Consider the following 20,373-nt stretch of genomic DNA (forward strand, 5'->3'; position numbering starts at 1 on the left):
GGAATTAAATAGTCACTATAACATTAATAGTGATATGCAGCATAACATAGGCAATACCTTTTGTGAATGGGGTGTTTTGTTCAGGAAAAGCCTCTTTAGCTGTCAGCAACCAAGAGCACCCAATATCAAACCTTTTAGTCTTAATTAAATTAATATCATTGGTTAAAATGTGTTATTCCAACTGTTGTTTATTCGTGGTTTGCCTAATAGCCTACTAGTGATAGTGTCCTTGAATCATCATCATCATCATCATCATCATCATCATCATCATCATCATCATCACTCTCATCCTCATCATCATCATCATCATCATCGACAGCTAAGAGTTAAATAAAAATTTCCCATTTGATCCAAATCCGATTAAATCTGTAACTTTCTCTGTCCTGATATGACACAGCAGAGACACAGTGTATTCACAGTGATCTGTCACAACTAGGCTACATGTTGTCTATCCCATTTGCTTTTTATTGGTCCTTTAGTAGAAAAGGGATGTGAGACCTCCATCAACCCAATCCTGCTCCGACTGACTAACATGTTGCCTTCACTGTCAAAGCTGTGTGTAAATCTCTAAACTTGTAAATAAACCAGCCTACGACGCTACATGTGAGCTGCATTCAATGACTTCACGTGAATTGTCGCTCTGGTGCATGTGACCACAGGGCAGATTATGGTCAAACACTGTGAACGAGCTCTGGAAACCCTGCTGAACCGAAAAACATCAACAGTGAATAGTAAATACAGTAAATAAAACATTTTGTACAATAACCTATGCACACTAAATGTAACAATATCTCATATAAGAGTGTCGTTTAATGTGGCCTACATACATTTCACGACAGACGTTGTAACTACTTGTTCCGACGGCACTTGAACGCACCAGCAGCAGCTGGCCCTCCCTTCACTTCACTTCCCTCTTTAAAGTCCAGTCCGCGTCCCTCCTCCCAGCAGAGGAGACAGCGGTGCGAGTTCCGCGGTGTTGACGGTGTTCTCGGTGAACTCTCTGGGCTCCAACGAGCCGTGGCATGCCCCCGCCATGTTCGACCTAAACGGCGGCTGGAATCTGTCCTTCGCCGGGTGCGGCTTCCTGGGGATTTATCACATCGGAGTGGCCAGCTGTCTGCTGGAGAAAGCGCCCTACCTCATCCAGAGAGCCACCAAGCTGTACGGCGCCTCGGCCGGTGCCCTGACCGCCACGGTGCTCGCCAGCCAGGCATCTATAAGTAAGACACACCGCTGGTTGTGTGCTGCCTGGAGCTCAATGCACAGGGAACAGGATGTCCTATAGCCTCTTTTTGTTGTTGTTGTGGTTACTTTAATGTATGTTTTTTTTTTTTGCCACATAGTCGTTCGTTGGAGTAGTTTCGGTTGAACTTGTTTCAGTTCAGTTATTGCTACACAACAGGTTGAAATTTAGTTTGTGTTTGTTTTGCCACAGAATGTTGCTTATTTATGCAAATAGAACAATAGAACAAAATGTCTCATTGAATACATGCAATTCCACATATTCTTGAATATGAAACATAGAGACGCTCAGTTTCCTACTACTAAGACTTGGCCTACCTAACATGTTGGCACAAATGCAATTCATTTTTTAGTCAAAGTCAAAAATCAGTAGGCCTATGCATGAATATATTTTCCTAGATAGTTCAATCTAGTTACTTTGTCATGATTGTTCTTTGTTCAGCGCTGTAGATAATGTTAATAGCCTATACTTTAGATATAACTTACTCATTACTATCAGGTTTGGAAGATATGGAAGTATTCAATAAGCTGATAATGGCTGTCAATGGCTTTCATTGATATGTGTTTCGTACGCCTTTAAATATCATACACTGGAGCCACGGGTTAGATAAGAAAACATGTTTGTGCTGAGTTTGACTGTGTGAGTCAGATGTATTCTTTCGCTTTCCTTACCATCAATCAAAGCAATCATATGGCCTGATATCAGCAGACACGTGAGTGAGCCGACCGGCCGGTGCTCATTGGGCAGTGTGGTGCTCACAGGAGTCTGCGTCCAGGTCACGTTAGATCACTGACTCCTGGTAACTCATTGATCCAGTGGCAGGTCGACTTGAATCAGTGTTTATGTTTGCAGGGAAGCGTCAAAACAAAGAGTTGGTTAGTATTATCACCTTAACCCCTTCTGTCTTCTGTTTTCCTAGCAAAATGCTGTGAAGATGTTATCACAGTGGCGAAGGAAGCCAGGAAGAGGAACCTGGGCCCCCTCCACCCCAGCTTCAACCTGGTCAAGGTGATAAAGACAGGTCTGGATCGGGACCTGCCCCCCGACGCTCATGTCCTGGCCTCAGGGCGGCTCTGTGTGTCGCTGACCAGGGTGTCTGATGGGGAGAACGTGCTGGTGTCAGAGTTCAGCTCCAAAGAGGAGCTCATTCAGGTACTTGCTGATGGTTATGATATGAATCTGTAGAGGCCTTTATGGTTACACTCATGCAAACCTTAAAGGGACAGTTCACCCAAAATTAAAATTTCACTCATTATCTACTCACCCTCATGTGGACTAAGGGCTGGGAGAAGTTTCAGAGTTATCCGTGGCTTCTCTGAGTTACAGGGGGTCTCGGCGTAGCAGTGCATGTCAATATAACGGTTGCAAATGGATACCAACTGTCTTCGTAACAAAAAGACACACCAAAAAACATCCAAATACCTCCATGCTGCTTGTTTGTAATGTCCGTCTTGTATTGAAGCCCCGAAATACAAAATAGTCTATATTTCAAGCTTGTTTTGTAGCGGAAGCTTCTCGAAGCTCCTCTTCCCGGTTCGTCCAGATTTGATGAACTGGGAAGAGGAGCTTCCGCTACAAACAAGCTTGAAAAATAGACTTATTAAATTTTTTTCGGGACAATTTCACATTTCGGGGCTTCAATACAAGACGGACATTACATACGAGCAGCATGGAGGTATTTGGATGTTTTTTGGTGTGTCTTTTTGTTACGGAGACAGTTGGTATCCATTTGCAACCGTTATAATGGACATGCACTGCTACGCTGAGACCCCCTGTAACTCAGAGAAGCCACGGAGGACTCTGAAACTTCTCCCAGCCTTTAGTCCAGTAATTTTAGGCCAAAAAAGGGGTCAACGTTAAACAAATTGCAACAGAAGCAAACTCAACTGATTTTGTATCCTCAGCATGTCCTGAGTGAGGGAAAAAAAGCCCCGAAGAATCCCATTAGGGGAAAGTTTCGAAAAACACCCAAACATATCCCATTTATACGAATATAAAAAAAAAATTTCACGTGAATAGGGTAAAAATTTTAACCTTTAGATATCTTCATGAAAATTACTGAGTTGATTACTTACATTAAGACAAACAAAAAATGTATTACAAGTTTTTTGAAATTATTTGTTAACATGAGCAAATTTGCATAAATCTGCATAAATTTGCATAAATCGCACCGTTTTGACGGCACATGTATATATGAAGTTGCTGTGGTGGTACCGGCATGAAAATTGGAATTAGTTTACTCCATCGGTCAACCGACAAGTTGACCACTTTAAATTTCAAGATGACTGTAATTTTTCAAGACAGCCACATCCTTAGTAGAGCAGGTAAAATGTCTCTATTAATGCTCATGGGCCTAAATTGGTTCCATTCCTTAAGTTTTTTAACTGTAATATGTTAACAAGATTGAACAAGACATTTTCACCTGCTCTACCCAATGTTTAGATCAGGTGCTGTATGTATGCAAATTAGCCATACATTATTGGATTATGCACTGTTGGCTCATGTCATACCTGCTCTACTAAGGATGTGGCTGTCTTGAAAAATCAACCAAAACCCCGCCATAGCAGCGTATTTCAGTTTGTGCAAATAAGGGGATTTTACAGTCATCTTGAAATTTAAAGTGGTCAACTTGTTGGTTGACCGATGGAGTCAACTCACTCCAATTTTCATGCCGGTACCACCACAGCAACTTCATATATACATGTGCCGTCAAAACGGTACAATTTATGCAGATTTATGCAAATGTATGCACATTTGCTCATGTTAACAAAGAATTTAAAAAAACTTGTAATACATTTTTTGTTTGTCTTAATGTAAGTAATCAACTCAGTAATTTTCATGGAGATATCTAAAGGTTAAAATTTTTACCCTATTCACGTGAAAAAAAATGTTTACATGCGTATAAATGGGATATGTTTGGGTGTTTTTCGAAATGTTCCCCTAATGGGATTCTTCGGGGCTTTTTTTCCCTCACTCAGGACATGTTGAGGATACAAAATCAGTTGAGTTTGCTTCTGTTGCAATTTGTTTAACCTTTTCTCATAAAATGACTGGACTATTAGTCGACATGAGGGTGAGTAGATAATGAGATAATGAGAAATTTCAATTTTGGGTGAACTATCCCTTTAAGAAATGGATTACTTGTGGTTTAACCCTGTGCTCTGTCCACAGGCGCTGATCTGTAGCTGCTTTATCCCCATCTACTGTGGCCTGATTCCTCCATGCTTCAAAGGAGTGGTAAGTGTCTGCTCTCCATTTCAATCCCATATATTTACTATTTTATATATAGCTATATAAAGCTTTGTCTCCTCTCAGAATAGTCACCTTATTTGGTTCATCAGACGAGTTCAAGCTTGTACCTTTCTCTGTGCAATTAGTACATTCACTCGGGTGGAAGCAGCACTCCGTGATCACGACATAGACAGCTGAGCCAGCTTTAAAGGGATAGTTCAACATTTTGGCATTGCCATAATCCCTATAGTTTTAGGAGTAGGTTCGTTACCTTTAATTGTCGGTGCAAGCTATTTTTAGAACGGCGGAGCAGAGCCGCGATTTGCTGCTCAGAGCTACGCTACGGTGGCTAATGGGATTTCTTGGTTTCCCTCATCAAACTCATCAAATACACAATCCAACTACTCCAAAACGCTCTGGTGGACAAGTTGTGACCTGCACATTCACCACGCTATGAGATAATAACCGACCGTTACGAGACAGAGTTGTTTTCGAGGAAAATACATGCAAAACCGCTGATGCGGGTTCCCGTCTCGTAACGGTTATTATCTCATAGCGTGGTGAATGTGCAGGTCACAACTTGTCCATGAGAGCGTTTTGGAGTTGTTGGATTGTTAGTTTGATGAGGGAAACTAAGAAATCCCATTAGCCTCCGTAGCTCTGAGCAGCTCACGGCTCTGCTCCGCCGTTCTAAAAATAGCTTGCACCGACAATTAAAGGTAACAAACCTACTCCTAAAACTATAGGGATTATGGCAGTGGGCCAATTTGCCAAAAAAAAAACTATCCCTTTAACTGCACAGCTTTAATAATATGACATATAATAATAAAGTGGAATTCTTTTGGATTTGATTTGATAATCCCAGACTGCACAGAGCCTCCCACATTGGATCAGTCATCAGATCCATCACAGTGAACCCACAACAGGATCTACGTGGAGGGACTTGTAGCTAACACAGTGTGTGACTTCATGCCACAAACTGAAGGATAGAAAATTAAAAGCAACACTGCTGTGTGATAAAATGATTATCTTGGCATAGCGTTTTATACAAGTGTAGCACATGCAGGCTGCAGGCTAGGCAGATGTGCTAAAGCGGGGTGATAATATGGAGCAACAAGCCGTATATCAGAGAGAGGAATACTCACGAGTCTGAACGGGCAAATGCTGAATTAAAATAGCCTTAGGGTGCAACGTTGATGAACAACATTCCTTTTTATATGACGGTATGCGTGCAAAATCTGAAAATGAAAAGATGCTTCACCAGAGGCAGCGTGGAAAATACAGGTCAGGTTACCATTACGTGATGACTGATCATGATTAGTCATCTGGTTGAGGGAGAGAGAAAAAAACAACAAATTTAGCTGCAAGACCTAGATTGTGATATCAGCGTTACCTTCACTTTGACTTATCAGCTGCAACTGGACTTTGTCAGTGATCTCATCAGACCTACTTCCATTTCAGTAGGCTACTGCCTGTGAATCTCGAGGTTTGATTCATGTCCAGTTATGAAATCCAAAGGTCAATCAAATTAAAATGAAGGCAGATAAAAAATAATCAATCAGATTACATTTAATGAGTAATCACTTCAGCCTGATGACACAAAGTATTATAAAGTGCACAGGATGACTATATGAGCTTTTTGAATGGATGTCGTCATTTGCTACAGAAATGGACATTTTCTATAAATAGAGTAAATAGTATACTAAGTGTGTTTAGTCCCAGGACCAGTCACACAGTATATCACCGTGGCCAAACACATCATCTCCGACAGACGTCCTCTTTGTGGACATCTTGGTTGCGTTTCGCCCTGAATGGAGCCTGTTGTCTCAGTCTTGGTGCCAAAGTTCATTGTCAAAGGGACACAGTGCCATCATCACGTCCTATAAGCAGCTGCTGCACTCACATTGAAGTGTTTATATATGTGTATGTACATTGCTACAGTCCACACAGGCTTCATATGTGGAAACTGTACATTGTGTTCTTTCTGCTTCCTGGCTCAGAGCTCAGTTCAGTGTGGCTCACTGACTCTGCCCTTCAGTGTGCATTAAAACTTGAGGCATGACACCTTGTGGACAAATAGTATTGTAAAGCACACCCCTAAGAAATGGTCCATGTGTTATAAATCAATTTGTAGGCAAGTTTAAAACTTTACAAAGTCATCTATAAGACATACAATTTTGTAGATGCCCATGAAATGAGCTTGTAATTCCACATAATGTAAGTACTGTTAACTGTTCTATGAATTCCTTGAAAGATCATGACGAGTTGCTGCTTATTCAGAAAATGAAGTTTTCAGCTGGTATCCTTTAAATTCATTTTTTCTGGTTAAACGCAAATGCAACCTCAGGATAAGACAACCATAGACTTCCACTGTATATTACAGCCAGGCATGTAATCAGACTTAGAAAGAGAATAACGTTTCTAAGAAGTAATGGATATTTACTTTGGTTTAATGAGCAAGAAAATCTACTCAACTGTGTGTTTTGCAGAGCTCAAACTAATTGGTACTTGCATTAACACAAACACATAGTTCAGTCAGTCAGTCAGCCAGAAAACTTTATTCATCCCGCAAGGGGCAATTCTGTTTACAGTCCTCAGCACGACAACGTAAGTACGTAACGCTTAACAAGGTCACAGCCCCACCCGTAGCATATATAGTACACTACTATACTATGTACACATTACATAACAATACGTTCAGCATCTGATAGCTGAAGGGAAGAACGAGCTAAATTCAGGGCCGTTGTATAGGGGAGATAGGTGATGATAATTCTAGGGGCCCAGCGCCCAGTGGGGCCCATAAAAACCCCCAGTTGTCTAATCTTTGTGTGACAGAATTATAATGCATAAGACCCTGACTGATACTCATAGTAATGCTGCATTAGCATCAAAACAAAGTAGGCTAAATAAAAAATGATAATATATACGTAGTCGAAAAAAAGACGGAAAAAAAAAACTGGACAAGTTAGGCGGTAGGGGCCCACTTTAGTGTTCTTTAAAGGGATAGTTCACCCAAAATTCAAATTTCACTCAGTCTCTACTCACCCTCATGTCAACTAAGAGCTGTGAGAATTTTCAGAGTCCTCCGTTCCTTCTCTGAGTTACGGGGGGGTCCGCGCAGCAGTATTTGTCCATATAATGGTTGTGAATGGACACCACGTTTCTTCGTCCAAAAAGACACACCAAAAAACATCCAAATACCTCCATACTGCTCGTCTGTAATGTCCCTCTTGTATTGAAGCCCCGACATGAGAAATTGTTCCGAAAAAAATTAAATAAGTCTATATTTTAAGCTTGTTTGTATCGGAAGTTCCCAGTGTCTCAGTTCACTGCTCTGCCTGTGTAAGTGCAAATCTCACGTGATTTGCACTGACCGGCGGAACAATTTCTCATGTCGGGGCTTCAATACAAGAGGGACATTACAGACGAGCAGTATGGAGGTATTTGGATGTTTTTTGGTGTGTCTTTTTGGATGAAGAAACGTGGTGTCCATTCACAACCATTATATGGACAAATACTGCTGCGCAGACCCCCCCGTAACTCAGAGAAGGAACGGAAGACTCTGAAAATTCTCACAGCTATTAGTTGACATGAGGGTGAGTAGATAATGAGTGAAATTTGAATTTTGGGTGAACTATCCCTTTAAGGGGGCCCAGAATTCCTAGCAACGGCCCTGGCTAAAGTAGCAGTCACTCTTCCTTGGGAGGGGACTTAGTATAGCGCCATCCTGAAGGCATCAACACAAAATGAAGAGGCCAGATGTGTTCAGGACAACCTGCTGTTGTCACAAGTGTTCTTGTCTTTTTCTTTCTTTCTTTTTTCTTTTTTTTTTTTGAATACTTTATTTTGAAGTTTTTAAATATGCAAACATAGTACAACTTATTCCCATGGCAAAGTAGTATAAATAATAAAGACAAACAAACAGATAGATAAATAATAATAAAATAAAATGGTTAGGAAATAAAATGAATACATGAAAAATAAGTAAAATAATAATAATAGAAGAAAAGAAAACAAACAAAAACAATTATAGTAACAGTTATTACATTGTAACACATATGTCACCAAGACATCTTAAACATTGTACCTGGACATTAATGTTCATTTACAGTTGAACCAGTTTAAGGGTTACAGAGAGTCCAGTCCACAGCTGTTGTTTCTATATAATCAATAAAAGGTTGCCAAGTCTTTAAAAAGGTGTCGTATCTATTTCTCATGACATACTGTAAGTGATCTTCTCTAAGGGTAAACAGGTCATCATTTCTATGTTCTTTTCTTCTTGAGACAACCCGTGAAACCAATAAAAGAAAATAAAAAAAAGACTTTCAATAAAAAGAATGAGTAAAAAACAAAACCACAGTTGGTAACTGTAACTTGTAAAAGCGGTCAGCCTCAGTTAATGGAGCTGTTTGTGAGTTTTACTACTACACAGCCAGTGTTGGCATCAACAGCTATTTACTTAACCTCTTTTTTACATTTTATTTTTTACAGTGTAATTACAACAATAGCTGCAGGTAAAGTGTCACAACACGGATCTATGCTTCTGTGCTCCTGACCTCTATTTTCTCACTGACCTATATTCTGCTGCTCCTGCAGTTTCTAACACAGAGGCTACATTTTTTCATTCGATCAGTCCACCGGCAGTGTTCCTGCCAAGCTGAGTAGGATTTTACAAATAGCGCTTCGAATTAGGTAAATTCTCTCTCTATGTAATTTTTGCAAATTGTGTCATTCATGCATACAAAGATCGCTGTGTTAGAGACATATGACTGATGAGCTGCACAGAGCATTTGGGTTTTCAATTTAGAAAGGCCGAAGTGTCTTCTCTGGTGGGTCAGGGCAATCGCAAAAACAAACGTGGCTTTGTGTGTAGAGCCTGGCCCCATTATCATGGTACAATATCCCAGTGGAACTTGTTCTGTAATGTTTGTCAGTGCAGTGAGTGGAAATACTGTCAACAAACTACCTCTAAGTACAATATTTCTGTTCCCATCCTTGTCTCTGTGTGGTCAGCGTTACGTGGACGGTGGGATCAGTGACAACCTGCCGCAGTCGGAGCTGAAGAACACCATCACCATCTCCCCCTTCTCCGGAGAGAGCGACATCTGTCCCCGCGACACCTCCACCAGCTTCCACGAGCTGCGCTTCACCAACACCAGCATCCAGATGAACGTGGGCAACATGTACCGCCTCAGCAGGGCCCTGTTTCCCCCCGAGCCCAAGGTAGAACATTCAAACTTTTTCAGGTGGTATCTGAAGTGCAGCGGATAATATTTGACAAGAGCACACTGAAAAAGTACACTGAAAAATTTAATTTGTTGACTTTAGTTAAAAAAAACTTTTCCAAGTAAAGTAGATCATTAATTCTAAGTTGTTTAAAGAACTGTGTTTAAACAACTCATGACATAGATGAGAGTAGCAAGTGAGGTCACGCCCCCATTCCGGTGAAAACAAACTGCTGGCTTTGACTGGCGGTAAATACAAATCCCGCCGTAGTCCGTCTTGATTTGGCCTATCTAACGTTAACCGGCCTGGAAACCTCCTGCAATAGCTAACGTTTGTCAGGCAGACAGCTATATCACGTTGTTTTACTGAAAAAAATAAAGATTTAGGGAATATATGTCCATAAATCCTACTGGAGAATGAGCCCACTCAGCGGCGAGAGGTGCGGTATATAATGCTGAGTGATACATGTTAATCAACTGCCGCCGTAGTGTAGTGGTTAGAACAGTTACCTCGGGTGTGGGCGGCTAGGGATCGAAACTCGTAACATTAAAAAAAAATTCCCTTGCATATTAGCCCACACATTATGTACAATTTTAGGCCTGAAGCCATAAATCTCTTCTTTTCCTGTCCCACTCTCTTAAGGGGAGTAGGGAAAATCTTATGAACAATATACCACACAACAACTCTTTGGCATTGTGGTTTTTTGTATTAGCGCCTGTGGAACACACTGAGGACTTCTCCTTTGTTTTCACCGGCGACGGGGCGTGGCCTTTTACGTGACGTAGGGTTACTGTCTTAGTGGAGGGCTAACGTGGTTAGCTAAATGGCTAAATTGAAGACATAAAGTTAACCTGCCGACTTTCACAAACAGGTTTTGACACAACAAAAATATGGCATTAGAAGTTTACTAATTAGATAGCAAGTAAAATTTTACATTTAAATTTTAAAAAGCTCTCCTTCTTCTTCTTCTTCGCATTACCGCCATCTTTCTTTGAGCATGGTTAATCGTCACTCATACTTTTCAGAAAAAGTTACTTTAGCCTGATGAGTTTAATTACTTTCCTCACCAGAAAGTTGTATTAACTACGTGTAAACTAAGAGTCAACAAATCGACCAGACGTAAATTTTAAGTAATGATCAAAATTACATTTTACAGTGTATAGGACAAAAAGGTGACAAAAATGTGATGCATAATTGGTGATCTGAGGAAGGTGGTGGGAGGAACACCAGGGTTTTGGTGAAATACTGTAAAACCTTGAGGTTTGAACATTCTGCTGGGACCATGAAGGACCCTTCTGGTCCTGCTGTGGATCCAGTAGCAGAGTTTGTCTGTGTTATATGCCCCCAGTGACACTAGATGAAGTGAATTACCTTCTGATATGTTGGTAAATTGCAGAGTAGCTGTCTGTAGTCTGTAAATCTTTATTAGCCCATAAAATTATGACATCATGTGATGTACTGTAGGTGAGAGGAAACAAGTCCTTATCATAAAAATTGGAATGTGCTGGAGCAGATCCAGAAATCTGTTTATAAAGAATTAATTGTAAACTTAGTGGAACTAGGAAAGTTGCCACCATGGTTCATAATATCAGCAGATTCATCTAAATTACAGTGGATCATGTTTCTGCTGCTCCAGTTCCAAGAGGCTTTTCGCTTTCAGTTTCCAATTTAAAGATAAAGTGCACTTGCTGATCGTGTCACATTAGCCCTATAGCCTCGTTTCCCTGTAAAAGCTAAAGACAACATTAACATTAATCTAGAAACATCTGTTGGACTACCCAGATTCCCTGGCAGAGGCCGGCAGATGTGGTTTTAGGACAGGGAATGACCCCCCTCCTCCAATACAGAAGGATTAATTAAAGTCATTCTACACCACAGGCGATTAAGCGGCATGCTGACTTTCTAAAACCTCGCTGTCAGAAGTGGATAAAGTCTCTTTGTGAGACACGTGAGCTGGAATCAACACAGTGGTGTGTGTTTTTATTTGTGATGTGCAGATCACTACAGACAGAGAAATCATTTCTGTGCCGTTTCAGCTTTTCACCTCTCTCTCCGTAATCCCCCTTCGCCCCCATTACACATTCCCAACAGGAAGCAGTATCTTGACCTGCTGTCGCTGTCCCTTATCCCATGTTTCCTGTTATTCTGCCCGGTCACTGTGATGACTGTTAGGTAACCATAGAGATGAGGTGAGCTTTGACCTTGTTGTGGCAGAGCTGTTTGCCGCGTTGTTGTCGCGCAGCCCGGCTTCCTCACCACTCACCGCCCTCACGTGTGCGTTGCCTGGTATGCTGTCTGGACCTTTTGGGTGTTATGTAACCGAGTTCACACAGATCTGTGTGACAGGGGCATTTGTGCACTAACCACATTCCTAGAGGGAGGAATTACCCTTTAAATCGGCCCATAAAAATGCTTGAGCAAGAAACGTCCCAGTACAAACCCACACACACGTTGGAAGTCACCGTAGTGACGTGTGTGTAGCCAAACAGAACAGAACGAGGCCGAGCGTGTTTTGGCTCAGGACTCAGGTGGTCTGACCGCTTGCTTCAGCCAGTGGATTGGCTGTAATCAGCTCTGGTGATGTCAGAGGTGGCTTTCACAGAAAAAGTTGCTGTTATGAAATGTAACAAACGGGTGATGTGACACGGCTATCACAATGACAGTGATAAGACATGTCATTAGATGTGTCAGGGCATGTGTTTCACCTTTAAGCTTGGTGCTTTGTCAGTGGATCTAATCAGAGTTCACCAATATTCTTCAATTATCTTTTTATTAGAATATTAGAATAAATTTTGAAAAAATGAAAAATTGAAATAGAATAGAATGCCTTTATTTGTCATTATGCTCCATATAACGAAATTAGAGCAGCTCCTTCAAAATAGCAGGTCTGAATACATAGCAATTCTTTCTTAAATTAATTATTTGCCATTATTATTATTTAAAATAGTTTCAAAAGTTGTAAATGTTTTCTTTAAATTGGTTCCTGTGACATCTCTCAGTTTATTAATGGACATTTTAAAAGTCTTTAAAAGATTTGCCAAAAACTATGAATGACTAAGGGGTGGGAGTAAATAAGTTTTACTTCTTCCCACTCCTTTTCGGATATGAAAAAACAAACAAACAAACAAACAAAAAAATCAAATTATCTTTATTTTCAATTATTTTATCTTATTTGAATTTTTTTTGTTCTTATGTTGTCATTGCAAAGTTTTTATTTGTTATGTCTGTCCATTTCTGTATTATGTTTTATTTATTTTAACATGTCCGAAATAAACTTAAAACTAACTAACTAAAGTTGTGTTACTAAAAAGCAGACAATGTATGGTACCCCTGAAGGGTCAAAATATCAGCAATATTTTAGGTCTAAAGAACAACTTTATTTTGAGACAAGCATCTCAGCTGCATCAGGATAATAACAATGTGTAATAATAAGTCAACATAAAAGACAAAATGTAGAAAAAGTGAAAAAGAAAATCATAAATGTATTATCAAAACATATACATTCATATACTGTACATTCTCTCTACAGGTCCTGGCTGAGATGTGTCAGAACGGTTATCAGGATGCTCTCCGCTTCCTGGAGGAGAACAGTGAGTATTGTGCTGCTGTTACCGTGGTGACTCTAAAACGGCCTTGTTATGATGCTTTCCTGTCTCAACCTTTGGACTGTGACACTGACGTGGTGTTTTTCTGGTACCAGACCTGATGATGGTGGAGCATCCGTCCGCCGGCCCCTCCCTGCCAGAGCCCACCCACACCTGCTGCTGCGAGCACACGGAGACGACCAAAGACTGGGTGCTGCGGAGGCTCCGCCTACTGCGGGAGCAGCACTGGTGGCTGGATCAGAAGCTCGCTCTCCCTCCACCAATCAAGAAAGGTCAGGGTCAGACTCTAATGACTGTTAGTAATAAAGATAGGACTGCTTTTGCATTTTATATTACTGATTACATTACATTAGATCATGCCTCATGAAATGGATACTTCACCCAAAATCAATAATTCACCAATTGTCTACTCACCGTCATGCCAAGGAAGGGTTTGGAGAACTTTCAGAGTCATCGACAGTGGTGGACAGTAACGGAGTAAATTTACTTGAGTAGGCTACTGTACTTAAATACATATCCAGAGGATTTGTACTTTACTTGAGTATTAGATTTCTTTGGTACTTATTACTCTTACTTGAATACATTTCCAAGACAAATGTATTTTTACTTTTACTCGAGTTAATTTCTAGGAAGGCTGAAAAGTCTTTTTTCTTTTTTTCTAAAATACTATTGGACAAAACGTGAAAATGACAATTGCTGTCCTCTCATGATCCCATTCATTTTATTTGTTTTTATAGGTGTTTCTGCAGCTTTATAACATTGTGGTTCTAAAAGCAGCACATCAGTGCAGCTGGTTTCAAAGAGTTAATTCTCAGAAACAAGAGTTAAAAGCTCCTTAAATTCATATAGAAAAAAATATAGTCATTCATTGATGTGAAAAATAAGAAATGTACTCTCTTACTTTTACTTAAAGTAAATTTAAAAGCATGTACTTTTGGATACTTAAGTACCAAAGTAAAGCAAGTACTTTTTTACTCTTACTCGAGTAACATGTCGACTGAGCTACTTTTACTTGTAACGGATTAAATTTTGACCAGTAGTACCGGTATTTGTACTCTTACTCAAGTACTGGGGTCGAGTACTCTGTCCATCTCTGGTCATCGAAACGCTTTTGGAGTTCCAGGGAGGGTCCAGCTGGCAACGGATTTTCATATAATGGCGGTGGATAGAGCTCACTTTTGAATCGTCCAAAACACACACTATGAAACATCCAGATACCTCCATACTGCTCGTCCGTACTGACCCAAGTGTCCTGAAGCCGCCACGTGAAAAAGTGAGCACTATCCGCCGCCATTACCTTATGGACCCCCCTGGAACTCCAAAAGCGTTTTGATAACTCAGAAACTTCTCCAAACCCTTCCTCGGCATGAAGATGAGTAGAAAATTGGTGAATTATCGATTTTGGGTGAAGTATCCCTTTAAACTGTTGGGTAGGTTTGGTGTCAGCATGCGGTGTAGTTGACTGGTCCTGTTGTCTGTGTCTGTGTCAGTGTTCTGTGAGGCCTGTCAGGACAAGTCGGGCCTGTATGACAAGGTGTCTGGGATGCTGCCGGTGAGAGTGGCCTCCTACATGCTGATGCCATACACACTTCCTGTTCAGTCGGCCTACTCAGTGGCCCAGAGGTGAGTGTCTCTAAGCAGTCTAAGGAGTCTAAGGAGTCACACCTGTGCAGAAGGTTGGATGTGTGCATTATATAACCATTTCTGCTCTGCTGCAGGTTTGTGGAGTGGATCCCCGAGGTGCCAGACGATGTGCGCTGGCTGTTTGGGGTGGCTGGTGACGTGTACCGACAGGCCTGGAGAGGACAAGCAGCTAACAGGTGAAAGATGATTTTCCATACAGTGTCTTTTTCAAACAGAGTCCTAGATCATGGCCTGCATGGAAATCTCAGAAATATTGGCAGTAATTACATACGATAGTCAGATATTTTAATTGTAAATGTAAAAGGCTTCTTCAGTTCTAACTCATTTCATAATGATTCACAATATTAATCGACTCATTCGTCAATTTATTTTTATAGAAAGAGGTGAAGTAAGAGCCGATCACAACTGGTCACACTTGTTTAAAGGAATAGTTCAACATTTTGGGAAATTGACCCATTGCCATAATCCCTATAGTTTTAGGAGTATGGTAGGTTCGTTTCACATTCACCTCGCTATGAGATAATAACAGAACATTAAGAGAGTTGTTTTCGGTCGGGCAGTTTTTTGGCAAGCAGTCTCTGCATTTGACTCGAAAACAACTCTGTCTGGTAACGTTCTGTTATTATCTCATAGCGTGGTGAATGTGCAGGTCACAACTTGTCCACCAGAGCATTTTGGAGTTGTTGGATTGTGTATTTGATGAATTTGATGAGGGAAACCAAGAAATCCCATTAGCCTCCGTAGCGTAGCTCTGTGCAGCTCACGGCTCTGCTCCGCCGTTCTAAAAATAGCTTGCACCGACAATTAAAGGTAACGAACCTACTCCTAAAATAGGGATTATGGCAATGGGCCAATTTGCCAAAATGTTGAACTATCCCTTTAACTATTTAAGTATTTAGAGCTGTGATCAGATCAATGGAGACCATAGATCACATCCTCTATTCTGTTTGGACCTAAAGGGCTCATTTAATCCTCTTTCAAACCATTTGTCTTCTTCTGCCAAAAAGGTGGACATTACTGTCTTCAAACCATTGTCCCTTGTCCTTTAGATGTAGATGGACTAGTGAGTCCTGATCAGAGGGATTGGAAATATTAGTCTCCTATTGCTTCACTAATAAAATAAGAAATTGTCCTCATGGGTCAGAATGTTAACATGTTTAAAAGTGAGATCCCAACACCAGATGGCGCCGTCTAGTTTGAAAAGAGTGAAACAAACTCTTATTGTCTTTACAGTGATGCAGGTCTGAGGAAATGCCTGAGTGCACCACCTCCATCCACGGAGTTTGACAAACCCATGCAGAGAGACAACCCGCCTGCTCTCTCCTCCCTCGACCTTCACGGGAACTACTGGGAGATCCACAAATCTACCTCCTGCTCCTACTCCTCGTCCCACCACCAGCACAGCCCTCGCACCCCCGCGTCCTCCCCACAACAGGTCTGCTTTTTTGTGGGTTCACAGGACGAACCTCTCAGCCCTGCAGAGCAGTGAAGCTGTCTGGGACTTCCTCACCCGGGACCGACGACGAGTCCTGAACCTATCGAATGCTTTAAGGAGACACACGTCTGTCACACATTCATTGACTGCGAACACTCCAGGCTGTACAAAGTGTGTGAGTGCTCTGAAAGAGAGCAATGCAACACACACGGGGCGGTGCGTGTGTGTGTTATGTGCTGTTTTGATGCACAGCGGACACATGTGTAGTATTTGTTTAAAAGTATTCTTTTAATTTAATCGACATGTCTTTGTCTGTCCACAACTGTTGTTCTCTACCTGTGTCTTTGCCCTTTTACTCACGTCTGTTCATTTTGTACAATTGAGTGACATCTCTAAGCACTTTTCAGTGACTGCATGCGGCGGCCATATTGAAGGTCTGCTGGCCACATAATTAAGCTCCCCACCAAATGCACAAATCTGTGTGCAAGTCATTATTTCACAAATTTGACCTTTAGTCAGTATTAACTTCTTAGCTAAAAAGCTGGACATCTGCTGTCCTCTAATTTGTGCACAAACCAGTTTGTAACACCAAGTTATGCTGGTAAATATCTGTCATATCATATCATGACATATCAGAATGGAATAGCCCAATGCCTTTGACAGACTAATGCATAAACATTAGAGGCACATGCACTGTCACTTTTCTCTCTAAAATTCCAGATAATCTGCTGGTTAATTGAACCTGTCTGGTAGTTTGTGTCGAGCTGTCAGACTGATTTTACTGTGACTTTGTTATTGTGATGACTTTCACTGATGCTGAGCTCTAACTGTAGCTGTATCCACCGGCTTCAAGTGAGTTCATCTGACTTGATGTCACAGGGTTGGCCCACACCATGTGGAGCCAGACACACACTGATGCCACTTTTATTAGTAATGAAAATGGAACCAGCAACAAAGCACACAATGTATTTAAAAAAGAATATGGTGCAAAGACTATGTTGGAATTTAGCACCTGTTTCTTCTCTGTTTACACCATAACTATAGGAGAGTGCCATTGGTTTTCTGGGGGAAGAGACTGAGTATGGTAGCGTGGGATTGGTGCTGATGAGTTTCAACATAAGTGATGCTATTTTAATGGCCTTTTACTTGCTTATAATGTCTCTACGTTTTGTAATTCAATTGTAAATGTTTGGACACTGTGTGGACCAGGTTTTAATCTCATGTTAGAAAACTGATTATCTACTTATTAATGTCTCTTAACTCAAGTAACACCCAGCTCAGTTATGATTGTATGTTGTGTATTCAAGAGAGAGTATGAACTGCACATGCCCCAAGTTAAAGCAGGTATTGGTTGTTGAAGAGCTAAATTGTTTCTTAGTTCCTCACAATCTTTGCATTTAGTTGTTTTTTCTTGTTTTTGTCTCGCAAGTGTTACTTCCCCTCTTTTTTGGGCCGGGCCTACAGTGTACATACTGCTGCACAGGAATGGCATTTGTCAATGTTGAATAAATGCACCTGGACCACAGTACTGAGTTGTCGTTTTTTGTAATGTTGCTTAACCTTTGTGAGATACTTGGCTGTCAGGGTGTTTACATCACTACCTTAATACTTTCTGTGATATACCATTCCATCATCTTATAATCAATATATACTAGCTTGCAGATTGAAGCTCCTCCCCTGCTACACAGGATGCAGCCTCCTCTAGATGTTCACAGCTCATCCTCACAATATTCACCACTCCATTACTTCATCTAAGTCACCACTAGGTGGAGATCTTTTGAAAGTTTTGCTTCCCCAAGTCTCCAAGAGATGTAATATACTGTAATGACCTTGCAGCTTTTCCAGTTTTTCCAGACCCACTGCACACAAGCAAAGCTCTGCATTGGAATTAACCACTTTACCTCAAAATCACCTCTGGACCCGAACCAACCTTGATCAGATCTGCATTAAGCTGCAGCTGCAGGGCCTGCTGCAAAAGGTCTACAGCACTGCACAACAAATGGATCTTAAAAACGTATCTGCACAACAAATGAATCTTAAAAACAGATAGACAGATAGATAGATAGATAGATAGATAGATAGATAGATAGATAGATAGATAGATAGATAGATAGATAGATAGATAGATAATGTAGTGTATTATTCACCTGAAGTTTTTGCTTTAACATCATGTATTATGTTTGTAGTATTTGTAGTATTATGTAGTATGTGTGCCCTTTTGGGGGAATTGAAGGAAAGTGTGAACTGGTACTCTGCTTTATGGACATGTTTTGCTTAGAAGTAAACAAAGCGAAGGGAGATGTTATAAGAGAGAAAGACGCACATACATTTATAGATATATGATGTTGTAGTGCATCATCCACCTGTACTTTTGCTTTAATATCTTAAATTATTGTATGTTCTTTCTTCTTTGTATGTGTGCCTTTTCTGGAATTCAAGGAATGTGTGAATCGATGTCCTGCTTAGAAGTCATCGCCATGGAGTAGCTATGTCTGGATCAATGACAGGTTCTTTTGTTTTCTCTTAAGGCTAAGTTTATACTATCGCTCTGCACTACCCGATTTGCAACGCTACCCGATTTGTGACAGCCACGTACGGCAACTCCACTTGGACAAACTTAGTTGAATTGACTTAGGATCACTGCCCAAATATACTATCTTGAATGCTGCGACCCCCTGGCATTGTATTGTTCTGTGTTTTGTATGTTTCACTAATTGTAATACCTGAATTGTCAATAAAATTTGCACAAAAAAAAAAAGGGTAGTGACAGTGACATCGCCACTATCGTGGCCAATCACCGCTCGTATCGCTACCAAGAATTTTAACGTCGTGGCCAATCACCGCTCGTATCGCTACCAAGAATGGGAGGCGGGCTCTACCAAGAATTGACCAATCAGCGTCAAGCCTGTTACCAGGAGCAGAGGAGAAAAAAAGTCCGTCAGAGCCTGGTCAGAGCCGACAACGAACCTGCTAATGAACGTAAGTAAAGTATATTGTCAGTAAAATTGCAGACGTATATGTATGTATAATGTTGTTTTGTGATGAATAACCTGTGGCTCGGTAACGTTAACGACCGGCTAATAACGGCAGTTTACTGTTACCTGTCGTGTCGCCATTACGTTAACTTACAGTTTGCATTTCCAGTAGTGATTTTTACTCTTCCTTCTCATATCGAGGGCTTGGAGCCAGAGGGGCGTAAGTGGCATTTTGGGCGAAAATGAGTTCTATATATCAAAAGAAAGGTCTTGATGAGCTCTATCCAATGGTGCCAAAAATACCTATCTGAGATCAAACTGTATTGAATAAAGCAACAAAAGAATAAAGACCTAACACAAAAGTGTGAGTAATGTTTGGAGCCAGAAGGGCCTAAGTGGACTTACGCCCTTCTGGCCCTGAAAAATACAAATACATGTAGGACCCACATGTTTGTTCAGAGCCAGAAGGGCGTAAGTGTAGTTGTTGCCCTTAAACAGCATTGAAAATGGCTGAGAAAACTGCAGACATGGAACTTGTCTGAGGCAGAAAAGATTTTGATGAATATTATGAAACAAACTGATGAATCCTATATTAAAGAAGTTAAAGATGAGTCAGAGTTGTTTTTGAATGTATGTCCTCGCAAGAGTGATGACAGTAAGACAGAATCATGCCTTGAGAGCCTTACTGGGGTCATCCCTATGTTCCCAGGTCCTATGTAGCTGTTTTGTGTGTGACTGACTTTTTTAGGAAAAGGGTTCTATGTTCCCCACTTTTCCCCAAAAAGACCAGGGCAACATGCCATTTTTGGTCCCATACCTGCAGTGGAGTTGGGACTTTGCAGATTTTTTGCCTATTTTGGAGTGAGAAGTTGAGTTGTGACTTTAAGTGGGACGTGTAATTGTCCCATTGGTTGGGTTTAGGCAGTGAAGAAAGGAGTTGGTTAAGTTTAGTACAGTAAAAAGACCAGGTAGAGGCTAGACAGGCCAGATAGAGAGAGACAGTCCAGATAAGTA

At 40.9% G+C, this 20,373-nt stretch overlaps 1 protein-coding gene across 1 annotated transcript; it reads left to right on the forward strand.

Moving 5' to 3' along the window:
• The first annotated feature begins 948 nt into the window (after positions 1-948).
• On the forward strand, positions 949-17,909 carry pnpla3 (patatin-like phospholipase domain containing 3). Its single transcript, XM_083999787.1, has 9 exons — positions 949-1,220; positions 2,163-2,395; positions 4,415-4,480; positions 9,488-9,697; positions 13,230-13,290; positions 13,401-13,577; positions 14,796-14,928; positions 15,024-15,125; positions 16,183-17,909. Exons 1-9 carry the CDS (start codon positions 1,034-1,036, stop codon positions 16,436-16,438), a joined length of 1,425 nt encoding a protein of 474 aa, XP_083855913.1. The 5' UTR covers positions 949-1,033; the 3' UTR covers positions 16,439-17,909.
• The last annotated feature ends 2,464 nt before the right edge of the window (positions 17,910-20,373 follow it).

Source organism: Trachurus trachurus (genome assembly GCF_905171665.1).
Source record: "Trachurus trachurus genome assembly, chromosome: 23".
Taxonomy (NCBI): domain Eukaryota; kingdom Metazoa; phylum Chordata; class Actinopteri; order Carangiformes; family Carangidae; genus Trachurus; species Trachurus trachurus.

What these genes read in the sequence shown, in the direction of transcription:
- pnpla3 (XM_083999787.1), top strand. Translation starts at nt 1,034, where the DNA reads ATGTTCGACCTAAACGGCGGCTGGAATCTGTCCTTCGCCGGGTGCGGC. An exon ending in TGTTTCCCCCCGAGCCCAAG is followed by an intron (nt 9,698 to 13,229) that starts GTAGAACATTCA and finishes TTCTCTCTACAG; the next exon opens with GTCCTGGCTGAGATGTGTCA. An exon ending in AGAGGACAAGCAGCTAACAG is followed by an intron (nt 15,126 to 16,182) that starts GTGAAAGATGAT and finishes TTGTCTTTACAG; the next exon opens with TGATGCAGGTCTGAGGAAAT.